Source organism: Plasmodium falciparum (assembly GCF_000002765.6).
Source record: "Plasmodium falciparum 3D7 genome assembly, chromosome: 12".
Taxonomy (NCBI): Eukaryota; Apicomplexa; class Aconoidasida; order Haemosporida; family Plasmodiidae; genus Plasmodium; species Plasmodium falciparum.
Window position 1 is genome coordinate 792,501 of NC_037284.1, and position 27,812 is coordinate 820,312.

Sequence of the window (27,812 nt, forward strand, 5' to 3'; positions counted from 1 at the left end):
AATTTTAATAGCCTTATTATATTTAAATATGTTATTACCAAAATGGTTTTATTATATGCTAATTATTTGATATGTTTTATATTCCCATAAATTACACTTTAAATATTTTATTTGTAAAAATTGTGTACTTAGAAAATTCCAAAATAACATATGTATAACAAAATAGCAAAATGGGTTTAAAAAATGTAAGTAAAAATTTGATTTACATGAAAAATTAAAAGATAGAAAAAAAAAAAAAAAAAAAAAAAAAGCAAATGAAAGTGAAAATTTATTGTATATATATATATATATATATATAAAACAATAATTATGATATAATGTCTATATATTAAGGTACACATATATGCTATTCATATAATGCACAAAATAAACATTTCTACCCTTCAATTTGGCACCAATTATAACCTACAATTTTCATATTATTAATTTGAGCAATATTATGAACTGATTCATAATTGTTAAATTTTACTCTAGTAATATATTTTTCTCCTTTATAATGAGGTAATCCTGTAATGTTATCTTTATCTTCTTCTTTTATTAAGGAAATAATAAAACTAATTCTATGTAAACCAGTACCTTTCTTAATAGATGGACCTACATATGGCAATATAGTTACACAATTTTTTTGAGTTCCTTTTATTAATTCTTTCGTTTTTATACCTGATACCACCCAATGTATATATTCCTTACCATCTGGTCGTAATCTTGAAGGATAATCAGGATCTACCATGAATAAAACAAAACAATAACCATCTGGAGGTTCTTCTGAAAATTTTATATTTCTTGGTACACTCCCCGTTCCAGCAATATCTAAAACATTTCCGTGATTCACTTCTTTTCCTGCTTTAAAACTTATAAAAAGGTCAACGTTCAAATCAATTTTATCATTTGGAAAAACGTGAGGTATAATTCTATCCTTTTTAAGTTCACTTATCGTGGGTATTGTCATTATATCCAACTTGAAAAAAGGTATATGTTTATATATATTTTTTATATGGAACAACTTTTATAGAAAATAATATTCACTTATACACTTTCTACCGTACAAAGCAAAAGAAAATATATAACTGTATAATATATAAACACTTAAAATATATATAAATATATGTATATATAATAATATTATAGATCAAATATTTATATAAATATTTATAATTTATTTTCATCAAAAAATATTTTTTTTTTATTCATCCTTCTTATATATATATAAATTATATTACAAACTGTACATATATAATTTGTCCATTTTACAATTCCAAAAATATATTCGACGTCTTAAAAGTCATTATATATATTGTATATATTTATTTTGCTAATTTTTTTATATAAAGACATCAAAATAAATTTATTTTTATTTGTTTCTAATACGCTTTGCTCTTTTATATGCAAAATGATTTATTAAAAGCTTTTTACAAAAAAAAAAAAAAAAAAAAAAAAATAGCCAAATTGTGTAAATTCTTATGTAACCAAAAATATTTATGTTTTATATATTTTACTTACGTGTTCTATATAATTTACAACTATATAGAATATATATATATTATTCTATTTTTTATCTGATTTTTAAATAGCTCACCATATGGCTACCTTTCCGTTTTTTTTATTTTTTTTTTTAAAAACACGATTGCATGCCCTACACATAAATAACAAAATAAGTTATTTCTGTTTTTATTCGTTCATTTATTTTTTTCTTATTTTAAACTTTTCTCCTTAATCTTTAAAAATATTATAAATAATTCAGCCATTATATATATATATATATATATATATATATATATATTTGCATTATAAATAAATATATTCCCCATATTATGTTTACACATTTGTATATATTTATTAATGTTATGATAAATATAAGTTGTACATATATCTATGTGCATATATATATGTATCAAGTGTACAGTTTTAAAAAAAAAATACTTGAAATATGTTTATATCATCTATATAGTGCTAATATCATATGAAATAATAAACCTACCTAAATATGTATTACAGAACATATTATAAAATATATGACATATATTTGGAATTATAATTACTTATATTTACACATATACATACATACATATATATTATATATTGTTTTATAATATCTTATAAAATGTCTATATAGAATTATATATATAAGAACATTTCAAAATTTTGATTTGTAAATAATGTATTATATTTCAATTTTATTCTATAATTTTGACAAGCAAACCGAAGGTATAATTCTTTACATATATCTATATAGAAAAATAAAATTATTTTAATAAATACAAAATAAATTTTATATATTGATTTATATATTATTCCTATATATAACTTTTTTTTCTACAATTAACTACAAAGAAAAGGATTACTAATATATATATTTTTCATACAATTATTATTTATATATAATAAATTATTTATAAAACATAACTAATAATTTTAATTTAATTTTTTTCTTTCTTTTTCTTTTTTTTTAATTACAAAGTTGATAAATGAAAATTATAGGAGCAGTAAAGATATGTATAATTACACATATTTAAAAGATAAAGAAATTTTAAAATAAGAAAAAAAAATACAATACAATATAATATAATAATATAAAGGCTACGAATAGAATGTACCCGAAATAAGGAATATTATACTATATAAATAAAAAACAAATTATTTATAACCATATACAAAAATGGATGACGATTTAGAAGCCCTAGTTGAAAAACCATCCATTGATGATTCTGATGAATGTTTAAACGTACGTATATATTTAATACAGGTTTTATTTATATTTCTTGTTTGTTTTGTTATTTTTGTATTTTTCTTTATATTATTTTTTCTAGGAGTATTCTAATGATTATAATTTAAAATATTTTACATAACCATTTCTTATTCATTTATTAATTTATTTTTATTACACCATCCATATTATAAATGTTGTTGTTTTTTCTTATATGAAGTTGACAATTTTTTTTTTTTTTTTTTCTATACAAACAAAAGTTTATGTGTTAATATATTCTCAAAATACTAATTTTAAAAATGAAAAAATAAATTCATAAATATTATTAAGAGCAAGAATATCAGATATTTTTTGCAAAAATAATACACAAAATATAACAGTATAATATGATCATTATATTTATATTAAATATTATAAAAAAGAAAAAAATTTAAATAAGCATCAATTTGTTTAGTTATATTAAATATAGAATAAGAAGAACAGTAATCTAAATATTATAATTATTTAATATTTTTAAAAGGTATAACTTTTCTTTTTTTTAATTTATTAGTATATTTTAAATATATGGGAAAATATTTTATATTGTTGAATCAAAACATTAAATATAATTTTAAAAAAAATATATTTTTAATATCATAAAATATATATATATATATATATATATTATGCATATTTATGAGTAATATTATATAATTTTTATTCAGGTAAAATATATATATTATATATATATTATTGTGAGGAACGCTTTTTAAGGTGAAAATATTATTAATTATATTACATATATATAAAGCAAAATCTTAATTTTTCGCTTCTTTTTTCATACCGAAAAATATGATTTATTAATATAAATAGTTAAATAAATAATATATTAATATTTACACATATTTTATTATATATAATGTGATTATCTCAATTATGTAATTTTAAGAAAACAAAAAAATTATATTTTAAAAACGGATATGTTCTTATAATATTATATGAAGTTTTAGATTGTTTGAAGTATAATTTTTTTTTTTTTTTTTTTTTTTTTTTTTTTTTACAGATTCATTCATTATATATGAAATATCAAATATTTAAAAATTGAATGGTTTTATTTTTTTATGTTCAATTGTACATATACATATATATATATATATATATATATTTAGTGAACAAAATTAATTTTAACAGAACATATTAAAAATATATATTTCTGATTTATATATTTATTTATATTTTTTTTTTTTTTTGCTGAAAATAATATTTGCTTTACATGTAAAAAAAAAAAGAGCATATCTTTATTAGAAATACTGAAAATGGGTACGTTAAAAGCTATAATTGCCCCTTCAGTACTTGCATCCAATATAAGCAAATTAGCTGAAGAAACACAACGAATGGAATCTTTGGGTGCAGAATGGATCCATTTAGATGTTATGGATATGCATTTTGTTCCTAATTTATCCTTTGGTCCACCTGTTATTAATAATTTAAAAAAATATACAAAAAGTATTTTTTTTGATGTACACTTAATGGTTGAATATCCAGAAAAATATGTACCATTGTTAAAAACATCAAATCAACTAACTTTTCATTTTGAAGCATTAAATGAAGATACCGAAAGATGTATACAATTAGCCAAAGAAATTAGAGATAATAATTTATGGTGTGGAATTTCTATCAAACCTAAAACTGATGTACAAAAATTAGTTCCCATATTAGATACTAATTTAATAAATACAGTTTTAGTTATGACTGTTGAACCAGGTTTTGGAGGGCAATCATTTATGCATGATATGATGGGGAAAGTTTCATTTCTTAGAAAAAAATATAAAAATTTAAATATTCAAGTTGATGGAGGATTAAATATAGAAACCACCGAAATTTCTGCTTCTCATGGAGCCAATATTATTGTTGCGGGAACTAGTATTTTTAATGCGGAGGATCCAAAATATGTTATTGACACAATGAGAGTATCAGTACAGAAATATTTGAATAATTAATTTATAACTTATATGTGTATTTTATATCAAACCAGTTGATGTGTACACATATAGTAATAATTTTATTATATTTTTTTGATCTTTGTTTTGTTCATTTGTTTTTACAGTGAAATACATTTTTGTATTATAATTTGTTACCTTTTTTTTTTTTTTTTTCTATATTTTAACAAAAAAAAAAAAAATTTTTTATAATATTATATATGACAATTTAATTAAATATATAATTACACTTTAAAAATACTATAATTTTTAGTCCTTACATTTAGATATGTTTAAAATTAAATATAAAACCAAAACATTTCACAAAGGTATATAAATAAGTGCACAATGATAATATATATCTTAAAGAATCTTCGATGAAATTTTATTCTTGTATATATTTTGTATAATGAAAAGAATATAAAGAAATATGAAATGTACCTATATATTATTATAAAGTTTAAAAATATGTTTAAAAAAAAAAAAAAAAAAGGAAATTCTAATTAATATATCACATTAAATCATAAAAATATTATAAGTAATTACATTAATAGTACCATATATATATATATATATATATATATATATGGGGTAATATATACAAATAGGGAAAAATATAATATTTAGAATTAATAAACTTTTTCAACATAGAAACGTTATGTACATATTGAAGGATATTAAGCAGGAAAAAATAAGCTAAGTAAATAAATAAATAAATAAATATATATATATATATATCATTTTAGTGTTCAAATACAATATATTATAGAATACATTAGGTAAAAAAACAATATACATATTATATATTTTTTTCAAGTAAATACGAAAAAATTAATCATTTGTATATAATAATGTTTTATCATTATTCAATTAAAATTCAAATATACAACTGTAGAAATATAATTTTTAATACACATATATATATATATATATATATATGTGCCCATTCAATAAATAGAACATTAAAAATTATACAATTTTGCTAATACGTAATAGTAATAATAATAGTAATGATATTTTAAAATGGACTATAAGAATTTCTTCTTATATATGCTCCACATCATTTATAATTTTATTTTCATATATAAATAAATTTTATACTTTTTTCTTATCATTTTCGTTTTTAATTAATATACATTTCTCACATATTCATGTGATATGGACTAAAGTTACAATTTCTTACTTGATAATTATTTTTATACATATCTGTAGTTTCATTAGATTCATAATTATTATAGGGTGGTCTTAATATGTTATCAGTATTTCTTTGTGGAAAATAAAATATTCTATTCTTATTATGTCGCTTATTTATATTATTATTGTTCATATCATTTATAGTATTATTGTTACTATTGGAATGTCTTATGTTCTGATTATACATATTAATAATAGTATTATTCTTGATGTTATTTATTTTTTTATTTTTTTTAAAGTTTTTTGTATTTTGCTTTATCATTTCATTTAAGAAGTTCGCATTTACATCATCTGGATTTCGTAAAATATGCAATAGGATATTTAACTTTTCCATATTATTTTTTACAAGCTTTTTCCATTTCTTTGCAGAAATTAATACATGGTCAGGATGGTGACAAAAGGAACATTCATCTCCATTCATACATGTACTACCATTATATACATGGGCACAAGGTTTACATATTCTTTGTTCATGTTCCAAATCTTGTGAACATTTTTTATAATATTTAAATAACTTTTGAACGGATAAATTTTTGGATAAACATTTAGTGGTATTTAAGTTACTAGATTCACATGAATTCATTATTATATGTTCATTAAATATATTTGCCGTATTTATCCTATTGGTATTTGTATCGTCTAAAACATCATTAGTTTTAATTAAATTCATTTTTGGAAAAGAACTGGATAAATCTGAACTGTCTAAAGCATCATATGTATATGTTTTGATACTATTTTGAGGAGATATGAAATTGTTTTCATCCAAAAAATTATATTCGTTATTTAGATTCTTTTGTATTCCCGCATGACCACCTATGGTATACCTTCTTCCTTTTGTTGAACAGTATATAATATTATTATCAGGAGATATAGATATACAAGCTTGCTCATTTAATGTTCCATTTTTATTTTCGGCATATATATAAATATTATTGTTGTTGAAAATAATATTATTTCTTATATCATTTTCGTCACTATATTTTGGTGGCAAAGTCCTAAAATATTTAAATGCTGAATAATCAATGTCTTCTATATTTTTCTCTATATTTTCTATTTCTGAAAAACGTTTATTTACAAAGTATTTTACTTTTTTTGTTGAATAATCTGCATAATTTGATAAGGTTCTGCAGATATCGCTATTTTCATCTAAACCAAATTTATTTTCATTATCTGGTTTCAAATGTATTAAAGAATCATAAATGGACCCCTTTCGACTTAAATGCATATCCAAATAATTATATTTTTCTTCACTCATATTTTTGTATATATTTATTCTTATTTTACAGGAAAAAATACACACATTATTTTACCTTATAAAATTTGGTTTTCTACACTTTTTTACAAACAAAAAAAAAAAAAAAAATATATTAAATATATATATATATATATATATAATTGTATATTCTTAAGATCAAATGGGGAATACAGTAAAATAAAAATTATAAGTATATATAAGTTTTTAATACTTATGCCTATTTTTAAGTTTTACATATACATTTTTTTTTAAATAATTTTATGTAGTGTTATATATTTTATACATATATGTTGAAAGTATATAATATATGTATTTATTTATTTATTTAATTTTTTTTTTTTTTTTTTTTTTTTTTTTTGGGATAATATGAAAATTTATTTCCGTAAAATATATATATATATATATATATAAATTTCACAATGTTAGCATTAAAGAGCAATATAAGTGTAACTGTCCATTAATCATACAATATTACATTATTGTTTTAAAATGAAATCATTTGATGAAAAGGATAGATGAATAAAATATAGAATATTTCAAAATTGTCTACATATGATAACTATCTTTTTCTTGTTCTTTATAATATAATTCATTTATTATTCTTTTAAATTATATATTATTATTTTCTTCTTTACTTAATAATTTACAACATAACGCGCAAATAGCTACATTTTTGTGACCAAGTTTACAAAAAAAAAAAAAAAAAAATTTACGTAAATATATAATATATATGTCCATATTCTCAATACAAAAAAAAAAAAAAAAAAAACTTCTCGCATATAAGAAAGAACAGAAAAAAAAAAAAAAAAAAAAAAAAAAAGCTAATAGACAGCTAAAATGTTTTAAAATCAGGTATTTTTTTTTTTTTTTTAAGAAGCATAGCTATTTTGTATTTGTTCTAAATACAACACAAAAATATAAGAATTATTTTAATTTTAATAACAAAATAATATATATTTCTTTGTTTTTATGAAAATATAAATCTTTTATAATATACATTTTGAAAAACATTTTCAAAATGAAAAAAAAAAAAACAAAAAACAAAAAGACCTACATATATAAATATTTAACTATATATATATATATATATATATATATATAGGACATATTTACAGATTATACACAACCTTAAAATTTTTATATAATAAATTTTACGAATATGTATTTAGATTATAACTATATAAATTTATTTTATTAAAAAAGCTTAATAGTTTTTTATTTATACAAATAAAAGAACAAAACAAAAAATAAAGATAATTATAATTATACGTGTTATTCAAAGAATAATTTTAATCATAACGTCGTTACATTTTTTTTTTTTTTTTTTTTCTCTCTTTTTTCAAATGGAAAAAATATTATTCTATACGTTAATATTATTATTATGATGCAATTCAATAATAAGCTTATATAGAACAGTCATTGATTTCCACATATTCACCAGAAGAACACTGTATAAATTCAATACATTCATATATATATTTTTTCATATAATTAAAAGTAGAAAGAATGAATGATCAAAATGGACATATTATTTTTTTAGGTTCACGTATTGTGCAAATAATTATTTATATATATATATAATAAGTTATGTATTTTTTTCAATTTTAATTCTATAAAAAAAAAAAAAAATCCTAATTAAGAATAGTCCCTTACTGTTTTAAAGTATATTTCCTTTATTAATATAATATAAAATATTATGTGTAAATTAAAAAATATTAATATATGTTCTTAATTATATATTACCGAATATATATAAATACATATATTAATATATATAAGTTTATTTAATATTAAATAAATTATTAAAAATATAAAATTTATAAAAAATGTTTTTTTTTTTAATTATTAAAGAATATATTATATATATATATATATATATATATATATTTAATATAATTATTTTCTTATTTATTTATATAAAAAAAGAAAATTATATAAAATAACTCTTAATATAATTTTTTTATACGTATATTAATTTTATATTACATAATATACTGAATAAATATTATTAATATATATATGTTTTATATATGTAATACATTACATTTTATATATAATAAATATATTTAATATAAACTTTTCCCTTCATTCAACAGTTTTAATTATTTGCCTTAAAATATATTTTTATAAATGCATAAGAACAAAAAAAAAAAAAAAAAAAAATTTATAATATTGATATTATATGATATAAGTTTATTTTTTTCAGTATAATAAAATATAAGAAAACAATCCTAAATATAATTTATACAATAATAAAAAATGTACAATCTTTTTATAAATATGTCAATTTAGAAAATTAAAATATTAATGAATAAGAGAAAAAAAAAAAAAAAAGCAAAAGAATGAAAGGGTTTAATAAATATATAAAAAGCAAGACCTTTTAAAAAAAAAATATAAAAAAAAAAAATGTAAAAATATTTGTTATGGATTCATACATATATAATTATATGTTAGCGAGCCAAAGGAATTATAAAAAAAAATATATAATTCTTTTACAATTTTTAATTCATCTTATAATAAATGTATATTACAAAATATACAAAATGAAACATATATATTAATGATATATATATATATATATATATATATATATATATATTTCAAAATTTTAATAATTAAATAATTCAATAATTTTATATAAAATATATATTATAAAAAAGAAGAGTGTTGTAAAGAGTTCAATATATTGTTTAAAACGATGAATACATTTCTGATGTCATTATATTAGCTATTAATATATATATATATATATGTACATATATTTTCTTTTTGTTGTATGTAAAACATTTTTAGTGAGTTTGTTGTGCACTGAAAAAATTACAATTCATATATTATATATTATAAATATAATATTCATAATATTACACAACATATGAATAATATTTGATTTATAATCATATTAAGGGTACATATGTGTAAATATTTATAAATAATGGATTTACTAAAAGGGTATAATGATTATAATGAATCAGATATAGAACGTGAAGATGAATCAAAGGAAATTTCTTCCAATAAAAATGATGATACAGAATATATTGAAAATGAAGAAAAAAATGATAAAGACCAAAATAATTATGATTTAATAAATATACGTCCTATTAATACATTAAATTGTGCTCCTGATATAAATACGTATGATTTGGAAATAAAATGTTACAAAGAGAAATTTCAAAATATTGAAAAAAAAATTATGTTTGATAATCCTGAATTTCATAATATTTTGAACAGGCCTCAACAAGGACCGAGTATAAATGAACATTACAACTTTTTAAAAAATGAAAATAAAAATCATTATAATGGTAGTATTGAAACTACATTCGTAAATAAAAATATATTTGATTATCAATATAATCAATTTAATGTAACGGGAATTGCTGAAAACCCTGCTTTAAAAAATTATTATAAAAATAATTATGCTAATTATTTAGTAGCAAAAAATATAAATGAAAGAAAGAATATGCATGAAGATTTAAATTTTAAAAAACATAAAAAGAAAAGATCCAAAAATAATGATGACAATATGTTAGATAAATATAAAGGACCATGGGAAGAAAAAGAAACAAATAAAAAAGAACAGAATGAAGAAAAGCAAGACTTATTAAATGATAATAAAAAAGTAAAGACTGATAATGATGATAATAATGATAAAAAAATAAATAAATATATATTAACCAAGTTAGAAGCATGTGCTTATGAAGAAGCAATTAAAAATAATGTTATAAAGGAAAAGAATACTTTATATAATGATAAAATTATTTCAACATTACATTTGAATGAAGAGTTAGATGATGATGATAACAATATGGGATTTTATAATAAGTCGTGGTTTCAATTACCAGCTGAATATAAAGAAAGAGATTTCATGATAGAAGAAAATTTCCCACCAAAAAAAGAAATCCATACATATAAAGGCCATAAAATGGGGGTACAGAAAATTAGATTTTTTCCAAAATATGGAAATTATCTTTTATCCGCTTCTTTAGATAATACATTAAAATTATGGAGTGTATATAAATCCAAAAGTTGTATAAGAACATATAAAGGTCACTTTAAGGGGGTAAAAGATGTTTTGTTTGATAATGATGGTTCCAGTTTTTTAAGTTGTAGTTATGATAATAATGTAATTTATTGGGATACAGAATATGGAAAAATAAAAGGAATATATAATCAAAAAAAAACGCCTTATTGTTTGTGTTTGAATCCAGATGATACAAATACATTCTTAGTTGGAGGGGCTAATAATAAAATATGTCATATCGATTTTAGAACAGGAAATATTGAATTAGAATATAATGAACATTTACAAGCAATAAATACAATTACCTTATGTGAAAATAATAAAAAATTAATTAGTACATCAGATGATAAAAAAATTTTTATTTGGGAATATGGGTTACCTGTAGTAGTTAAATATATATCAGATGCATCCATGTTTTCAATAACATCTGTTTCTGTACATCCAAGTAATAATTTTTTTTTATGTCAATCTATGAATAATGTAATAACTGTTTATGAAGCTACAGGCAAATTTAGATTGTTTTCCAAAAAAACTTTTAAAGGTCATCACAATATTGGGTACTCAATTAATGTATCTTGTAGTAATGATGGAAAATATGTAATAAGTGGAGATAGCAATGGAGGATTATTTATCTGGAACTGGAAAAAAATGGTGAATTTTAAAAATATAAAAGCACATAAAAATGTATGTATTGATTGTGTTTGGCATCCATTTAAAACATCAATGTTGGCCACAGCTAGTTGGGATGGAACAATTAAATTATGGGAATAATAAAGGTCATGAAAAATGAAATATATACTTATATGTGTATTTATTGTTTTTAACACTTTAATCTATTCTTCATACATTATGTTAACTTATATGCTTTTTATATTAATTTTATTTTTATTCCATTCAATTTTTTCATTTCTTTCTTTTATTTATTTTTTTTTTTTTTTTGTTGTTGTTTTAATTATATATTTCAATTCTGATTTTATTTAATGTATTATATTTTCTAATTAATAAAATGAAATTAAAAATATAGTACATTTTATATTATGTACTTTTTTTTTTTTTTTTTTTTAACATTTTTTGTAAACTTATTTTCTAAAATAATTTTTAATTCATAATCAATATTTTACTTCGTTAAAAAATGAGAAAACATAAAAGTACAAAAAGAAAAAAAAAATATATATATATGTATATATATATGTATATATAATAAAACAAATTAATAGACATACAAGTAAAATTCTTAAAAAAAAATATATATATTAATTAAATGTGATTAACAAAAATGTTGTTGATTATATAATTCAATATATATATATATATATATATATATATATATATGTATAATATCACACCTTTGTAAAAATATTCAATCTCAATTAAAGACATAATAGCATAATACTTCAAAATTTTAATAATAGCAAAATGATGTAAATACAATTTCTTTTCATATGTTTTATTTTTTCATATTCTTTAATATATCCATAATTATATAAAGGATAATGGATATTCATTTTGTTATGTTCTTTATTATTTTTTTGTAAAAATTTCTTTTAAATATATTCTTTCTTCTTATACATAAGGACCACCCTTTTAATAATCATATTATTATTATATGTGAATTTATTAGGTAATAATGTGTTGTCCTTCTTATCATTATTCAAGTGAGACGTTATAGGGGAATTGTCTAAATAGTAATAATCTTTTTGCTTAAAAATTTTCATTATGTTTCATAAGAAGAAAAAAAAAAAAAATTTATATATCCATAAATATAAAGGAGAATTAAATAAAATATAATACAATATAATGTAATATAATATTTGTATATAGAAATAAAAGATATATCTTTACTATAATACTAATATAGCTAATATTTGAAATTTTATATTATTAATATTCATATCATTATTTGGAAATCAATTAGTGGGAATATAAAAATGTTTATTAATAAATTTGTTATTTCATATTAAATTTAAATTTCTTTTCTTATAGTTATACAACCTTTTAATACTGTCGTCATAATTTATATTATATTATATTTGATATATGTTTTACCTTTTAAATTTGCACTCTTTTTTTTTTTTTTACTTCATTTTTTTCTTTACCTTTCACTCGTTTATTATTACGAAACCATGTTTCATGGTTATTAAATGTATTAATTAAAAAAAATACACATTATTATTATTTATAATATTTTTATCTTTATCTTTATTTTTACTAGTTTCATTTTTATGCTTTCATTTTATATTATTCTCCATATCTTAAATATCAACTTCATCAAATGAAGAACAATATTATGTTACTACATATAAAATGTGCTATTTCCTTTTTTTTTTTTTTTTTTTTTTTTCCCATACTTATTATTTTCTATTATGTTAAAATTTTGTTTATGATATTTTGTCAAAGTTTCATATAAATTCATGTAATTATTTTTATTTACAAATACCCCTATGTCTTTATTTGTATATTTAAATACATATATTATATAATAAAAAAAAAAAAAAAAAAAAAAAAAAAAAAACATTTGAAAGGAATTATAAAATTCATACCTTTCAATATAACTGTATTGATTTGTGTTACTAAATTGAAATATATAATTCAAATGAAACATACTTAAATAAATATTTGTTTCTTCAATATATATAAAAATATCCTTTATATAATTATTTAAACTATACATATATATATATATATATATATAATTTTGTCTAGTATACTTTTTTATCTCTTCTTTTTTATTTAATGATGTTTTTTTCTCTTTAACTTTATCACTACTATTATTATTTTTATGAAGCTCCTATAGTTATATATTTCTTCATTTGTATTAAAATTATAATATACCCCCTTTCATCGTTTAATAACAAATTTGTAATAAATAATGATTTTTGAATACTACAAAAAGATAATAAAGAAATATTATTTAATATAAAAATTACATTGTTTAGAGTTATGGAGTCTATTATTTTTATTTTTTATATATTTATTATTTAACTCATTATTAGTTATTATTAATTATAACGTATTATATATATTGAATTCAATTAGTTCAACTTTAATTTTTTTTTTCTTATTTTTACTTTTTCTAATTTTTTTTTTTTTTTTTTAGTTGTATTCTTAATTACAATATTCATTGTTTGAAAAAAAAATAATCTTTCATTGTAATATCATGGATATAAATATGGGTATATATTTATTTGTTTAATTTTTTTCTTTTTTAAAGGTTATTAAAATGAAGGTGTAATATTCAATATTTTTTATTTTCCTTCATTTCAATACACAAGTACGTATATGGTTATATTGTAACATGTGGAATTAAATCATAAAAATTGATAGCTTTACTACGATATAATATAAATGTTTAATATGTATTTAAATATAAGTGTTATGAAATATGTACACATATATTATATATATAATTATATATTTTTTTTTTTAATTTCCCATTTTAAAATAAATATATTTCCTTGTTCAATATATATATATATATATATTAACTTGTTTATTTTTTATTTAATATTTTATTTTATTTAATTTTTATTTATTTTTTTTTTTTATTTCATATTTAATTTTTTTATATTTTTTTGTTTTTTAATTTTCTTTTTTTTAGTATGATTTATTAAAAATGCAACCCTTGTTTTGTATAAATATATGTATATTTTTTTTTTAAACTTCAAATATGTTCATTTTTATTTGTTATTTTTTGTATATATCTGTTTTTTTTCGTGTAATAAGTAAATAAATAAATAAATATAAATATATATATATTTATATATATTGAGTTTATTAAAATTTTTTTGTGTTCTTGTTTATGAAACATATAAATGATATTGTGATAATATCTTAATATTAATTAATTAATGTCACCATAATATTTTAATATATATATATATATCTTCTTTTTTTTTTTTTTTAAATATACTTCTCAATGATTTTATAAGCATGGATGATTCATCTTCATTAAATAGGAAATTATATTTTTTAAATCTAGACAAAGAAATAGGAGCTGGGGGAAGTGAAACAAATAGTGATGATGATGATAATAATAAACTAATAAATTACTTTAACATAAAAAAAACAAATGACCTATATTTAAAATCAAACAAAAAAAATAACAAACAATGTATTCTCAAGGATTTACATTTTAATGGTGATTATTTAATTAAAAAGAAACAAACAAAAAAAATCCAAAAAAAAAATGGGCATTTTGTTTTACCTAATAAATATGATTATATCTTAAAGAAAAAATCAGACATTTTCCATACGGACGAATTTATATCAAAAAGGTAAATTGAAAAAAAAAATATATATATATATATATATATATTTATATTTATATATATTTATTTATTTATATATATATTTGTATTTATTTATTTATTTATTATTATTATTTTTTTTTTTTTTTGTTCTCCCTTCAGCTATCATTTGAATAATGTGCACGATATTTATTACTCATACAAAGAAGAATCTGATCTGTGCGATATTCTCATCAAAAGATATAAGGAGAACTTATATGTAACTACCTTTAACAACATGCTAATACTTATAAACCCCACAGATAACGTGATGGCATTTTATAAATTATTGTTTAAGCCAAACAATAAAAATAATTATATTATAAATACCTTTGTTCGTTTTTTTCTGGAAAAGAAATTACAAGAAACAACAGTAGAGTACCAAGAAGTAAATGATAGTGAGGATTTAACAAACTCAAGTTTAGATTATGAAAAGGAAGAAAATAAATCTGATTATAGTTCTAATGAAATAAAAAATGCAATAAATTATATTAATAAAAAACATAATATAACAATCAATAATCAATTTAATTTTAATCAAATAAAAAAAAAAAGAAAAAAAAAAAAACTAGTTGATATTAAAAAGGATTTATGCATTAAAAGTAATCAGGAATTCGTTCAAATGAACACAAATGTGTTGAAAAAAAATGTAATAAATTTTAATATGCTCTATAATATTAATGCTTTTTTTAATGAGAAAGAAGAAAATTATGAAGAAAATAAATCAAATCATAAAGAAAACATATATTCTTCACACGTAGAAATGAATAATTATAATACACATGTTAATGTATATCCTAACAGTTTTGAAAAAGCAACCAGTGAAACGTCCTACAAATTAAAAACATATAATGAACAAAATAAATTATTATTTATATATGGTGAAAATTATAGTAATCAGAATGTAATAAATAAATATATTTTCAAACATATAATTAAAAAATACCAAGAACAAGAAGATATACATACTTCAATTAAACACAAAAAAAAAAAAAAAAAAAATTTATATGATTTATATAAAAGAATTATGAATATACTTAAATTATTTTATAATGAAGATTGTTATAATTTTATAATTCATTTTTCTGATAACCAAGAAGTGGTATCTTTTAACATAATCCCATTTATGTTGAATAATACTTGTAATGTAACAAATATATGCACAAAAATGAGCGATGTGTTCTGTGAATTATTGAATAATGCAAATATGCATAATAAAGATAATGATAATGTTGAGAAAAATGAAAAAAATGACCAAAAAATGAAAGACATGAGTAATAGGAAGAACAATATTAGAAGTAATGATAATATAAAAACAAAAAATAGTAGAGAAAAAAAAAATGAACATTCTAATAACTCAAACGAATTCTTATATAATGACAAACATAATAATATAAATAATTCAGATGAATATAATAATGAAAATAATTTTATTAATATTCCATATATATTTTTTTTCCTTCTTCAAAGTATTATGTTAAACAGTAATCATACATATGTAAAACCATTAAACTTACACACATTAGATATAAAAAAAATATATCTAAATTATATAGAGTCCCATGAAATTGAATTAAATGAAAGTGATATGGAAACAACGTTTTCTAATTTCTCTCAACTTGGATTTTCACTAGATGAAATTATTTCAATAAATAAAATTATTTTTTCTATCATTTTTATAAATATATATATTAAAATAAAACAATGCCTAAAAATGAATGAAAAGGAAACCTTAAAAATTTTGCAAATACAATTAATTGAAATATCAGATTTTATGAAATTAAGAAAAAAAAAAATAAATAAGAACAATTCTAAATATGGATCATTAAATAATGGGAAAAAATGTTCACTTCCTCAATTTATTAATTTTAATGAAGATAATTATCTAAGTAGTGGATTTAGCTCGTTATCAGAAACTGAAAATATACATTTATTTAATAATGATATGACAAAGGAAAATAATAAAAAAAAAAATTCTAGTATTGATGATTTTCAAGGAGCTCGACTGAAAACAAATGATTCAAGTAATGTAAATGTTAATGGTAAAAAGTTAGATGATAATCCATATGATTCTCAAAAGGATGTTAATAAAATGGAAAATGAATATAGAAAAAGTGAGAATGAGGTTAATCATTTAGGTGAGGTCAACAAACAAATTGTTTCGAATAATATAAAAAATGATAATAATAATAATAATAATAATAATAATAATAATAATAGTAATGAATATTATTATACGAATGAACCCATTAATATGTACAAAAAAGATAATAAGAAATATAAAGAACCAATTGACAAAAAAGGGAACAAATACTTTATAGTATTTGCTGGTCATATATTAGAAGAATATATATCTTCCTTATTAAATATTGATATTAATCTATTTATTCACATTTTAAATAATAACATAAAATTGAAGAGCTTATGTTCCAATATGTTCTATAGGTTAAAAATAAAGATTGTAAAAAAAATAAATGAATACCTTAAAAATGTAGTTAGAAATGAACTTATCCATCATTCGTTATATCTTTATTGTAATGGTGGGATAATACAAAATATATTGGAAAAAAATGAAGATGTAAATAAATATTATAAAAATAAAGAGAAAAATCATTTCAATGAACTTATTAATAATATATATAATGAATTATTACATTCGTATTATTTAAAAATGTCTATGTTTAATATTGATAGTTGTATTATGCATATGATAACCACATTAGATAATAAACAAAATAATTACGAAGATGCATTATTATGTACTCTTCATAATTATGGAAAGAAAGGTAATCTTTATAATAATAATATAAATTATAAAAATGATACTGATCAGATTATTCCTAATTTTTTATGTAATAATATTTATTTAGGAGAAAATAGGATATTACACATGTTAGAAAAATATTCAACGAAATTTTCGAGCGTTATGGATCTTCATTATAATTTATATAATAAAGAAAAAGATAGTCCTTCTTATATTTTAATAAAATCGGAGTATTATAAAATATTGAGTTTATTTTATTTAGCCATAAAAAACATAACAGAACTATACAATAAGTATATTATTAATAATAACAATAAAAATAACAATAGTGATAATATTAATAATATTATATGTAAGTGTAAATATATTTGTAATTGTAAATATAAGTATAATTATAGTTTGGATAAACAACTATACCATATAGATGATGAAAAATGTATGCATGATATTTTATTGAAATATTTCCAATATTTATCAAATGATAGTATTACAAAAAAAAAAAATATACATGGGAAAAGGAAGAGAAGAAGAAAATATATGAAATATAATTTTTGTATTACACATTATAATGATAAAAAAATAGAATATACATGTAATAATATGATATTTGATAATATTAAAGATATATATATATTTAAAGATATTATTGATATTATTGAAAATAGTGACATGTTATTTTTAAGAAGTATGTTTTTTGAAAATAATACATTACCATTAAAAAGTGTTAAAAGTGATTTTTTTTTATATAATGAAATGAACTTTTTTATAAATATTATAAATAACACTTTTGATAAATTTTATTTTCTTGTTATAAATGAATCTGAAAAAAAACAAAAAGATATATTTATTCCTAAATATATAACGAATTGTATAAAACATAACGAATCAACTACATATGATCACTATGCAAGTACAACATCTCAAAGCAATTTATACAAAAGATTTTCATTAACTTTAAATAAATCATTTGTACATAATAATAATATAAAATCTTTTAAAAGTTTATTTTTACATATGGATTCAGTTCGTACAGACAATATAACCAATTTCTCTGATTTTAGCAAAAAAAAAATTAACAAAGATCATATCACTTTTGTAATTAATATGTTTAATTTAAAAAATATATTTAATTATCAACAACAATATTTATATTATTGTATTCCATATATTTGTTTTATTAAAAAATATATTTTATTCTGTGCATATGTTAGTAAGGAAAAGGACTTAATTAAACTATTAAACTATTATGAAGAAAAGTATTATAAACCCAATAATTCATATAATACCCACGGAAAGGATACAAAAAATATAATATATAATTCTTCTAATATGAAAGATAATTTATCAAATAATGATACAAACCATAATATATTAAATCAATCAATTCATATATATAAAGAAAAAATGTATAACAACCAAAACAATAATAAAAACAAAAATAAAAACAAAAATAAAAATAAAAATAAAAATAAAAAAAATATATACAATGATACAACCAACTTTATATATTTAAACAAATTATCAATTGAAGAAATGAAAGATATGTGTACTTTAATATTATATAATTTTAATATATCCACTAATATTATTCACTTTCAAAATTATTTATTTATAAAAAAGTCCTTATATTTTCTTTTGGAAAATATGAAAAATGAATATTTAAAATATATCATACCATTTATTAGAAAAATAGAAAATAGTTATATATCTTATAAAAATAAGAAAATTAAATTTTCCTATAGAAATAAAATTATTGTTATTCAAAATTATATGAGAAAATATTTATTCTTTCATGAATTACAAAAGAAAGAAAGGAAAAAAAATTTGCTTACATCATTTATTATTTTTTATAGTTATTTGTTGAAACATAAAAATATGGAAGAAACAAAAGAAACATTAGAATATTATAAAGAAACCTTTATGAGTAAAGAGAAAAAATTAATTCAACATGCAGCATGTGTATATATACAATCATGGTTTAGGAAAATAATACAACAAAGGAAATATAAAGCCATGAAATTAGAAATTTTAAAAACACATGCAAGAGAAAAAATAAGTACAGCTATTAAAACATATATAACACAAATAAAAATGATAAAAAATTTAAATGAAGTATTAATACCAAACCGATGCGCAACTTTAATTCAATCATGTTTTAGAAGATATAGATGTATGGTACAATATGAAAAAAAAATGTATTTAAAAATATGTTTTCTATCAATTAAAAGAAAATATATGGCATACACAAATGTTATAACAAAAATGAATTATCATTATTTAATAAAAAATATATATAGGAAAAATTTCATTAAAAATCATCTAAAAATACCTGAAGCAGTAGTAAAGATACAAAGTAAATATAAAGCATATGTTGTTAGAAAACAATATAATATGTTAAGAGACGCAATATATTTTACACAATCATATATACATACATGTATAGAAAGAATAAAATATGAACAATTAAAAAAAAGTGTAATTACTATACAAGTATGGTGGAGAAATTTCTATAAATTAAGAAAAATTTTTCAAAATTTCCCTTTGAATATATATAACAGTGAATATGAAAAAACAAAATATTATTTTCTACATAAAAAAAATTTCCCGAATTATTATTATTATATATTAAAAGAACAGAAAGCAATGAAACTTTTGACATATAACATTTTATTAAAACAATGGTATTTTTTTTATTTTAAAAAATTCCAAAAAAAAAATCATTTATTTAATATTATATTTAATTTGAAATTATATAAAAATATATCTTATTATTATTTACTTCCATGGGCATATAAAATAAATGCAATACTTAAAATGATACATATGAAACAAATGTTTAAAATATGTACAACCAATTATTATCAAAATACTATATTAAATATACCTCTTTTTGAAACAATACAAATATTTGTAGGAAAAACACATACCATACTTTTAATTAATCAAAGTGTTAATAAAGATAATAATAATAATAATAATACAGAACAGATAGTATCACAAGGATATAATAAAAATAGTAAACAATTTTATACTAAATATGTTTATAGTATTGGATCTAATGATTGTGGACAGTTGGGTTATTACGATTTGTCTAGTTCTCCATTTTTATATCACTCCAATGTTTTAAATGATAAATGGGATCACGTTGATATAAATGAAGACGAAAATAATAAACTCAATCCAATAAATGAAAAAATAGAGCATCCGGTAAAAAAGGATATATATATAAATACAATGGATGACCATACAAAAATTGATAACCTATTTAATGATCATAATGATAATAGTGATAATGATAACAGAAAGACTACTTTGGGAAGCTTACATAAGGAAAGCATGGATAATAATAGTACGAGCATTTTTAGTACACACAAAAGTAGTGTTGATAATAATATCATAAATAATGCATATAATAATAATAATAAATTATATAATAATAAACATTTTAGTGATCAATATAATAATATTCACATATCACATAAAGAAGAAATAACAAATAATAAAACAAAATTTAAAAATGTAAATGATAATTATCTAAGAAATTTGCAACATTTAGAATTTCAATATAAAAAAAAGTACACCATATCGAAAAAAAATTTTGGTGATATGTTCAACGAAAATGTAAATGATATTATTGATTATAAAATAATAGATAAAGAGGATGACAAATATAGTAAAAATATAACAAATAATAATAAATATGAATATGATTTTAATATTGATAAGTCACATAAAGGTAAGAAAATTGTTGAATTTACTAAATTAATTAATGAAACAAATAAAATTCTTAATATATGTTGTGGTTCTGAACATACATTAGCTCTCTCAGAAAATGGAAATGTGTATTCATGGGGAAACAATGCATATGGTCAATGTGGTCAGAAATATGAAAAACATATTATTAGATATCCTAAAATTATAAAATATTTTTTGAAAAATAATATTCTTATAAAAAATATAAGTTGTGCTTCTTATCATAGTGGTTACATAACCAAATCAAATGATTTATATATAAGTGGGAACTTTTTTTTTATCAACTTAAAATATTTTCAAAATAATATTTATGAACCAATCTTTTTAATTTCAGGATGTCTTAATATTACATGTAAAGATAGTTTCAATATATCATTAAGAACTAATAAAAATTCATTTTATTTATGGGGAAATAATTATAAATGTATATTAGGAATAAATAAAAAGAAGTTAGCTAATCTGGATGAAATATCTATTTATCCATTAAATAATATATGTCCAAATATTATAGTAAAGAAAATTGCATGTTCAGATAATTTTGTGTGTATTATAACCACACTTGCTACAACAAATAATTATACCATGTTTATGTGGGGACAATTTTCTCATATAGAAAAAAAGGAAAACCAAGAAAATGATACAAAAAGTGTTCTAAATACTAATAATTTTTTTAATAAGTTTAGAATGAAGGCTAAAATGAACAATACGAAAAATGACAACCAAAACAATGACATAAATAACAACAATAATAATAATAATAATAATAATAATATTAGTAAAAACAAAAAAAATATGATATACATTGCCAAACCTACTCCAGTATATAATGAAATATGGGAACAAAATGAAGCAGTCGATGTGTGCTGTGATTTGGATGAAATTATGGTACCCTCACAAAGACAAAAGCAAAATATTATACAAATATATAAGTAAATAAATATATATATATATGTTATTTTATTTCATATTTATTTTTTTTATATTTAATTCCCTTTTAGGTGCTCATGTCCAACTTGTACTTATACGGATTTTCTTCAGTGGAAATTTTAGGAGGTGATAAGAAAAAAGTAATAGCTAACGAACCCAAAGTATTTTTCAACCATTTCAATAGAAAACCAAAAGTTGAAAAAAAAGAAAACGATATAAAATTTGAAGAACCAGAAATTCATGAAAATATTAAAGTCTTAAACCCTGTACTATACATGTTCAAATATTTTAAACCATCATATTTTAATGTTAAGAAAATTCAATGTAGTTATAATAAAAATAGTCTCTCAATTATGAATGTAACCATGGGAGAATATGAAATACCTAAGATAAAACAAAACTTGGAATATGTTACACCATCGGGTAATAATATAAATAATATATATATATATATATATATATATATATATATATATATATATGTGTGTATGTTCATATTTATGTTTATGCATATTTTAATATTTACATATATTCTTATATTTTCTATATAGGCGATATTGTGAATTTCCCTGAAAAAATTAAAGAGGCAATATTAGAAAAAGCCAAAAAGGAATCCAACAAATGGATTAAATCAAACGATGATCCTTACATAAATGTAGGAAGATAAATTAAAATAAAAAAAAAATATATATCTTATATAATTTTGTATATTATATATATTGGCATGTACATATATGTATATTTAAAATAAATGTTAATTTATAAATATATTATATATATATATATATATTTTTTTTTTTTTTTAGCATTTCTTAATACAAAATTCAAGCGATTCCGGGAATTAAATATAATCTTTCAAAAGAAAAAGACTTCATGAAAAAGAATTTTTTTAATTGATATATAAATATATGCATATATTATATTTATATAAATTTTTAAACATAATTAATATATGCAAACATTAATTTTTTTTTTGTAAATTTTTTTTTTTTTTTTTTTTTTTTTTTTTTTTTTTGTATATTTATTTTATTTTATATTTTTTTTAATTGTTAATTTCCTTTTTTTTTTTTTTTTTGTAAAGATTAAATATGTTTATAAGATAATATGTTCATTGTAATTATAAAAAAAAAAAAAAATTTTAAAGAAAATTGAACATTAATATCTTCTATGAAATATATAATACTTTCATATATATATATAGTATTATATATATTTTAATAAATTATTAATGTATATTTTTTATTTTAATTTTATTTATTTATTATTATAATTTTTTTTTTTGTAATTATATATAAAATATATTACTCCAATATATGTAAAATGATTATTCAATAGAATAATTAAATATATATATATATATATATATATATATATATATATATATTATTATTTATATATTTATAAAAATACTAAAAATTACCTTTATGACAACTCATATATATCTACGTATATGTAACGATTGTGTGGTCTTTTAAAATAATTATGTTTTCGTAAAATATTAAAAATTCTTTTCTTCTTTTTATGATTTTTGTCCCTTTACATAAAAAAAATGAGTGATGTTGATGAATTTTATGAATATGCAAAAAACAACTTTTTAAACTTTTTAAATAAAAATGATAAGAATGAAAATAAGAAGAAAAGAGAAGAAAGCAAAATTAAAGGGTTGAGTGATAACAATATGTCTGATATAAAAAATTTAAGAAAGGAAGAGATGAATGATAAAGAAAGTTACGACAAAAAATATACAAATTATTTACTTAAGAAAAAACATAGAAAAGAAGAAAAAAAAAACGAAAAAAAAAAAAAAAAAAAAAATTCCTCTTCAGATAGCTCCTCGTCTTATACGAAGCAGGATGAAGATAAAGATAAAAAGAAAAGAAAATATGAAAAAATTGAAAAGAGGAAACATGAGAAATCTAAAAAATCCAAGTATGATAAAGATTACAAAAAGTATAAAATTAATAGTGATGGTAAATATGTTTCATATGATAAAGAAGAACAAAAAAAAAAGAAACATTCAAGTAAGGAAAATGAAAAAGATGAGATAAGAGAAAAAAAAAAGAAAAGAAAAGAAAAAAATGATTTTTATAATGACAGTGATAATTCATATGATTATAATAATAATAATAATAATGATGATGTTAATAATGATGTTCATAATAATGTTAATAATTATCATAATATAAGTGATTCAAATACAATATATACAAAAAGTTATAGTTCATCTTCAGCAAATTATAACTATGATGAAAAACAAAAAAAGGATATACAATCATTATGTAATATTCAAGAATATAGAAATAATAAAGAAGAATGTGATACTCATTGTACATCCAATTTAAAAAAGAAATTAGAAAAAATAATTAATGAGAGAAAAAATCAAATGATATTAAAAAATTCATTAAATAAAAACTTAGTTGATTGTAAATATTGTATTGATTCCAATTCATTTGAAAAATTAAATAAATTAAATATAATTAGTATTAGTAATAAATCATATATATGTTATTATAATTATAAGAATATATTTTTAAAGGATCAACTTTTTATTTCACCAATTGAACATACTACTAGTTTTACTAATACTACTTTTGATGTTATTCAAGATATGAGAAATCATATGAAATCATTAATTGCTATGTTAGAAGTAAATAATCAAACATGTATTTTTATTGAATTTAATAACTGCTTTAACCCAAGTATAGAACTCATATCTATGAGAAAAACTAAACACACATATATAAATTGTTATGTTATACCAATGGACTTATTAGAGGAAGCAAAAATTTATTTCAAAAAAAATATGGAAGAAATTAATTCATTATATAGAGAAAACAAACAATTAATAATTAGTGATAGTAAATATGCACCTTATAATGTCATACCAAAAAATATTCCTTACGTATCTGTCAACTTCTCACTTGTTGATACCTATATACAAGTTATTGAAAATAATTATGATTATATTAATATGTGTAGATGTATTTTTGCTGACTTGTTTAAGAAAGATAGACTTTATAAATATTTTAAAAATTTCCAACAATATGTTAATTCGGTGGAAGAGTTTAAAAAGGGGTATGAAAAATATGACTGGACAAATTATATGTAAACGGGTAATGCACAAAAAAAAAAAAATAAAATAAAATAAAATAAAATAAAATAAAATAAAATAAAATAATAATAATAATAAATAATAATAATTAATTCAATGGATAAAAGAATATGTATTCATTTGTGTAAATAAATAAATATATAAATATATAAATAAACAAATATATATTAATATATATATATATATATATATATATATATATTTTCATATGTTTGTTCCTTTTAATACTTTTTATATGTAGTCATCTTCATATATAATTTTATACTCATCAATTTTTTTGTTTTGTTCTTTTTCGTGTAGATATTTTTGTATAAATTCTTCTTCAGCATTTTTTATTTCATCATGAGTGTTACATAATTTATATGTATCTAACAATTCTTTGTTTAAATTAGTAAAATTAACACTCCATTTATAGATATTTAAGATATCATTACATTGTTTATTATAATTACAAACATAAAGACAGAAAGCTAAAGATTCCAAGCAAGAAAGTTTATATGGCTTTCCATAATTTATACTATTTACAGCAATAATATAAGGTAATTTTCTTTGGTTCGAAAATTTTATTCTTTTTAATAAATCAATAGATTTCCATGAACAGTCAACTACGGATAAACCATAATTTTCAATAGTATATTTATCATCTATAGAAAAATATTTTTCACAAAAAGGTGTTAAAACTATACCTTTAAATTTTTTATTCATTTGAACTTTCTTGATTTTTTTGAAGCGATATAATTTCTTACAAGAACATTTCTTATTTTGACATTCTTTATAATCAAACATAAATAATTTAATTTCATTATCATCAGATGACCCATTATTTATTATTTCATGGTCATAACATAATTTGTTCTTATCATCTGTTAATTCCTCTTGATCATCATTTACAATATTTTCTTCATTATTTGTACAATCATTTTCATCATTTGAGGAACTATTTATAAAATCTTCATTTTTTATATGTCCATTTTCTTTATCCGTTCTGTTTTTTTTTTTTTTTTTTTTTGAATTCATATGTACATCATTATTTTCAATAGATACATTTTTTTTTTCAGTTGTCCCTTCTGATAATTCATTCTTTTTGGAATTTTCTATATTCTTTTTTTCATTAATTAATTTAACCAAATTATGAATTGAATATTTTTTTCTTTCTATATAGTTATTCTTCATTTTAATTTTATTCATAAAAGAAAAAATATAATAATAATAAAATATATATAATATTTGTATTTTTATTAAACATATTATTTAATTTCTCATTTAATTATTACATCGCCATTTATAATTAAAAAATTTATAATAACATATATATATATAATATATATATATATATATTTTATTTATTTATTTATTCAAATTATCCGTTTAACATGATGTTAAATATATAAATATTAATTAATTATAAACCAAACGAAAAAGAAAAAAAAAAAAAAAAAAAAAAAAAAGTTTAAATTTTGCTTATCATATATGATCATCAAACAAAAATAAAAATGACTGAATGAAAAAAAAAAAACAAAAATCACAATCCTTCCTTAGGAGTGTTGCAAGTTTGGGCTCAAAAATATATCATTTCTAAAAAAAAAAAAAAAAATAATAAAAAGAAAAAGAAAAAGAAAAAGAAAAATCCAATAAAATGTGAAAATAAAAATATATTATCAAAATTAAAAATACAATATTATATAAATAAAATAAAATTGTTTGTAATGAAAAAATATATATATAATAATATTATATTATATATATATATATATTATAAATATACATTTATTAATATATATATAATATATATGTAACATATAAAAGAACCAAAATATTTCTTTGTCATATATATATAAATA

The 27,812-nt window shown here is 18.4% G+C and overlaps 8 protein-coding genes and 1 pseudogene across 8 annotated transcripts, besides 1 other annotated feature; 5 read left to right on the top strand and 4 right to left on the bottom strand.

Annotated features, from left to right (window-relative positions):
• Positions 1–376: 376 nt before the first annotated feature.
• Positions 377–949, bottom strand: PF3D7_1219700 (raf kinase inhibitor; the record flags this gene model as incomplete). The annotated part of the gene is made up of 1 exon (XM_001350561.1): positions 377–949. One exon carries the CDS (start codon positions 947–949, stop codon positions 377–379), a length of 573 nt encoding a protein of 190 aa, XP_001350597.1.
• Positions 950–2,656: 1,707 nt separating this feature from the next.
• PF3D7_1219800 (conserved Plasmodium protein, unknown function) lies at positions 2,657–2,818 on the top strand (the record flags this gene model as incomplete). The annotated part of the gene is made up of 1 exon (XM_002585437.1): positions 2,657–2,818. The coding sequence occupies one exon, from the start codon at positions 2,657–2,659 to the stop codon at positions 2,816–2,818; it is 162 nt and encodes a 53-aa protein (XP_002585483.1).
• Positions 2,819–3,999: 1,181 nt separating this feature from the next.
• PF3D7_1219900 (ribulose-phosphate 3-epimerase, putative) lies at positions 4,000–4,683 on the top strand (the record flags this gene model as incomplete). Its single annotated transcript, XM_001350562.1, has 1 exon — positions 4,000–4,683. The coding sequence occupies one exon, from the start codon at positions 4,000–4,002 to the stop codon at positions 4,681–4,683; it is 684 nt and encodes a 227-aa protein (XP_001350598.1).
• A 1,120-nt stretch (positions 4,684–5,803) lies between these two features.
• Positions 5,804–7,111, bottom strand: PF3D7_1220000 (zinc finger protein, putative; the record flags this gene model as incomplete). The annotated part of the gene is made up of 1 exon (XM_001350563.1): positions 5,804–7,111. The coding sequence occupies one exon, from the start codon at positions 7,109–7,111 to the stop codon at positions 5,804–5,806; it is 1,308 nt and encodes a 435-aa protein (XP_001350599.1).
• Positions 7,112–10,043: 2,932 nt separating this feature from the next.
• PF3D7_1220100 (pre-mRNA-processing factor 17, putative) lies at positions 10,044–11,900 on the top strand (the record flags this gene model as incomplete). The annotated part of the gene is made up of 1 exon (XM_001350564.1): positions 10,044–11,900. The coding sequence occupies one exon, from the start codon at positions 10,044–10,046 to the stop codon at positions 11,898–11,900; it is 1,857 nt and encodes a 618-aa protein (XP_001350600.1).
• Positions 11,901–12,462: 562 nt separating this feature from the next.
• Positions 12,463–14,198, bottom strand: PF3D7_1220200 (annotated as a pseudogene).
• Positions 12,463–14,198: a sequence feature (conserved Plasmodium protein, unknown function, pseudogene).
• Positions 14,199–15,059: 861 nt separating this feature from the next.
• On the top strand, positions 15,060–23,704 carry PF3D7_1220300 (cell cycle associated protein, putative; the record flags this gene model as incomplete). Its single annotated transcript, XM_001350565.1, has 5 exons — positions 15,060–15,403; positions 15,539–22,817; positions 22,931–23,282; positions 23,411–23,514; positions 23,666–23,704. The coding sequence occupies 5 exons, from the start codon at positions 15,060–15,062 to the stop codon at positions 23,702–23,704; spliced, it is 8,118 nt and encodes a 2,705-aa protein (XP_001350601.1).
• A 704-nt stretch (positions 23,705–24,408) lies between these two features.
• PF3D7_1220400 (debranching enzyme-associated ribonuclease, putative) lies at positions 24,409–25,968 on the top strand (the record flags this gene model as incomplete). The annotated part of the gene is made up of 1 exon (XM_001350566.1): positions 24,409–25,968. The coding sequence occupies one exon, from the start codon at positions 24,409–24,411 to the stop codon at positions 25,966–25,968; it is 1,560 nt and encodes a 519-aa protein (XP_001350602.1).
• Positions 25,969–26,202: 234 nt separating this feature from the next.
• PF3D7_1220500 (uncharacterized protein) lies at positions 26,203–27,159 on the bottom strand (the record flags this gene model as incomplete). Its single annotated transcript, XM_001350567.1, has 1 exon — positions 26,203–27,159. The coding sequence occupies one exon, from the start codon at positions 27,157–27,159 to the stop codon at positions 26,203–26,205; it is 957 nt and encodes a 318-aa protein (XP_001350603.1).
• Positions 27,160–27,812: the final 653 nt, after the last annotated feature.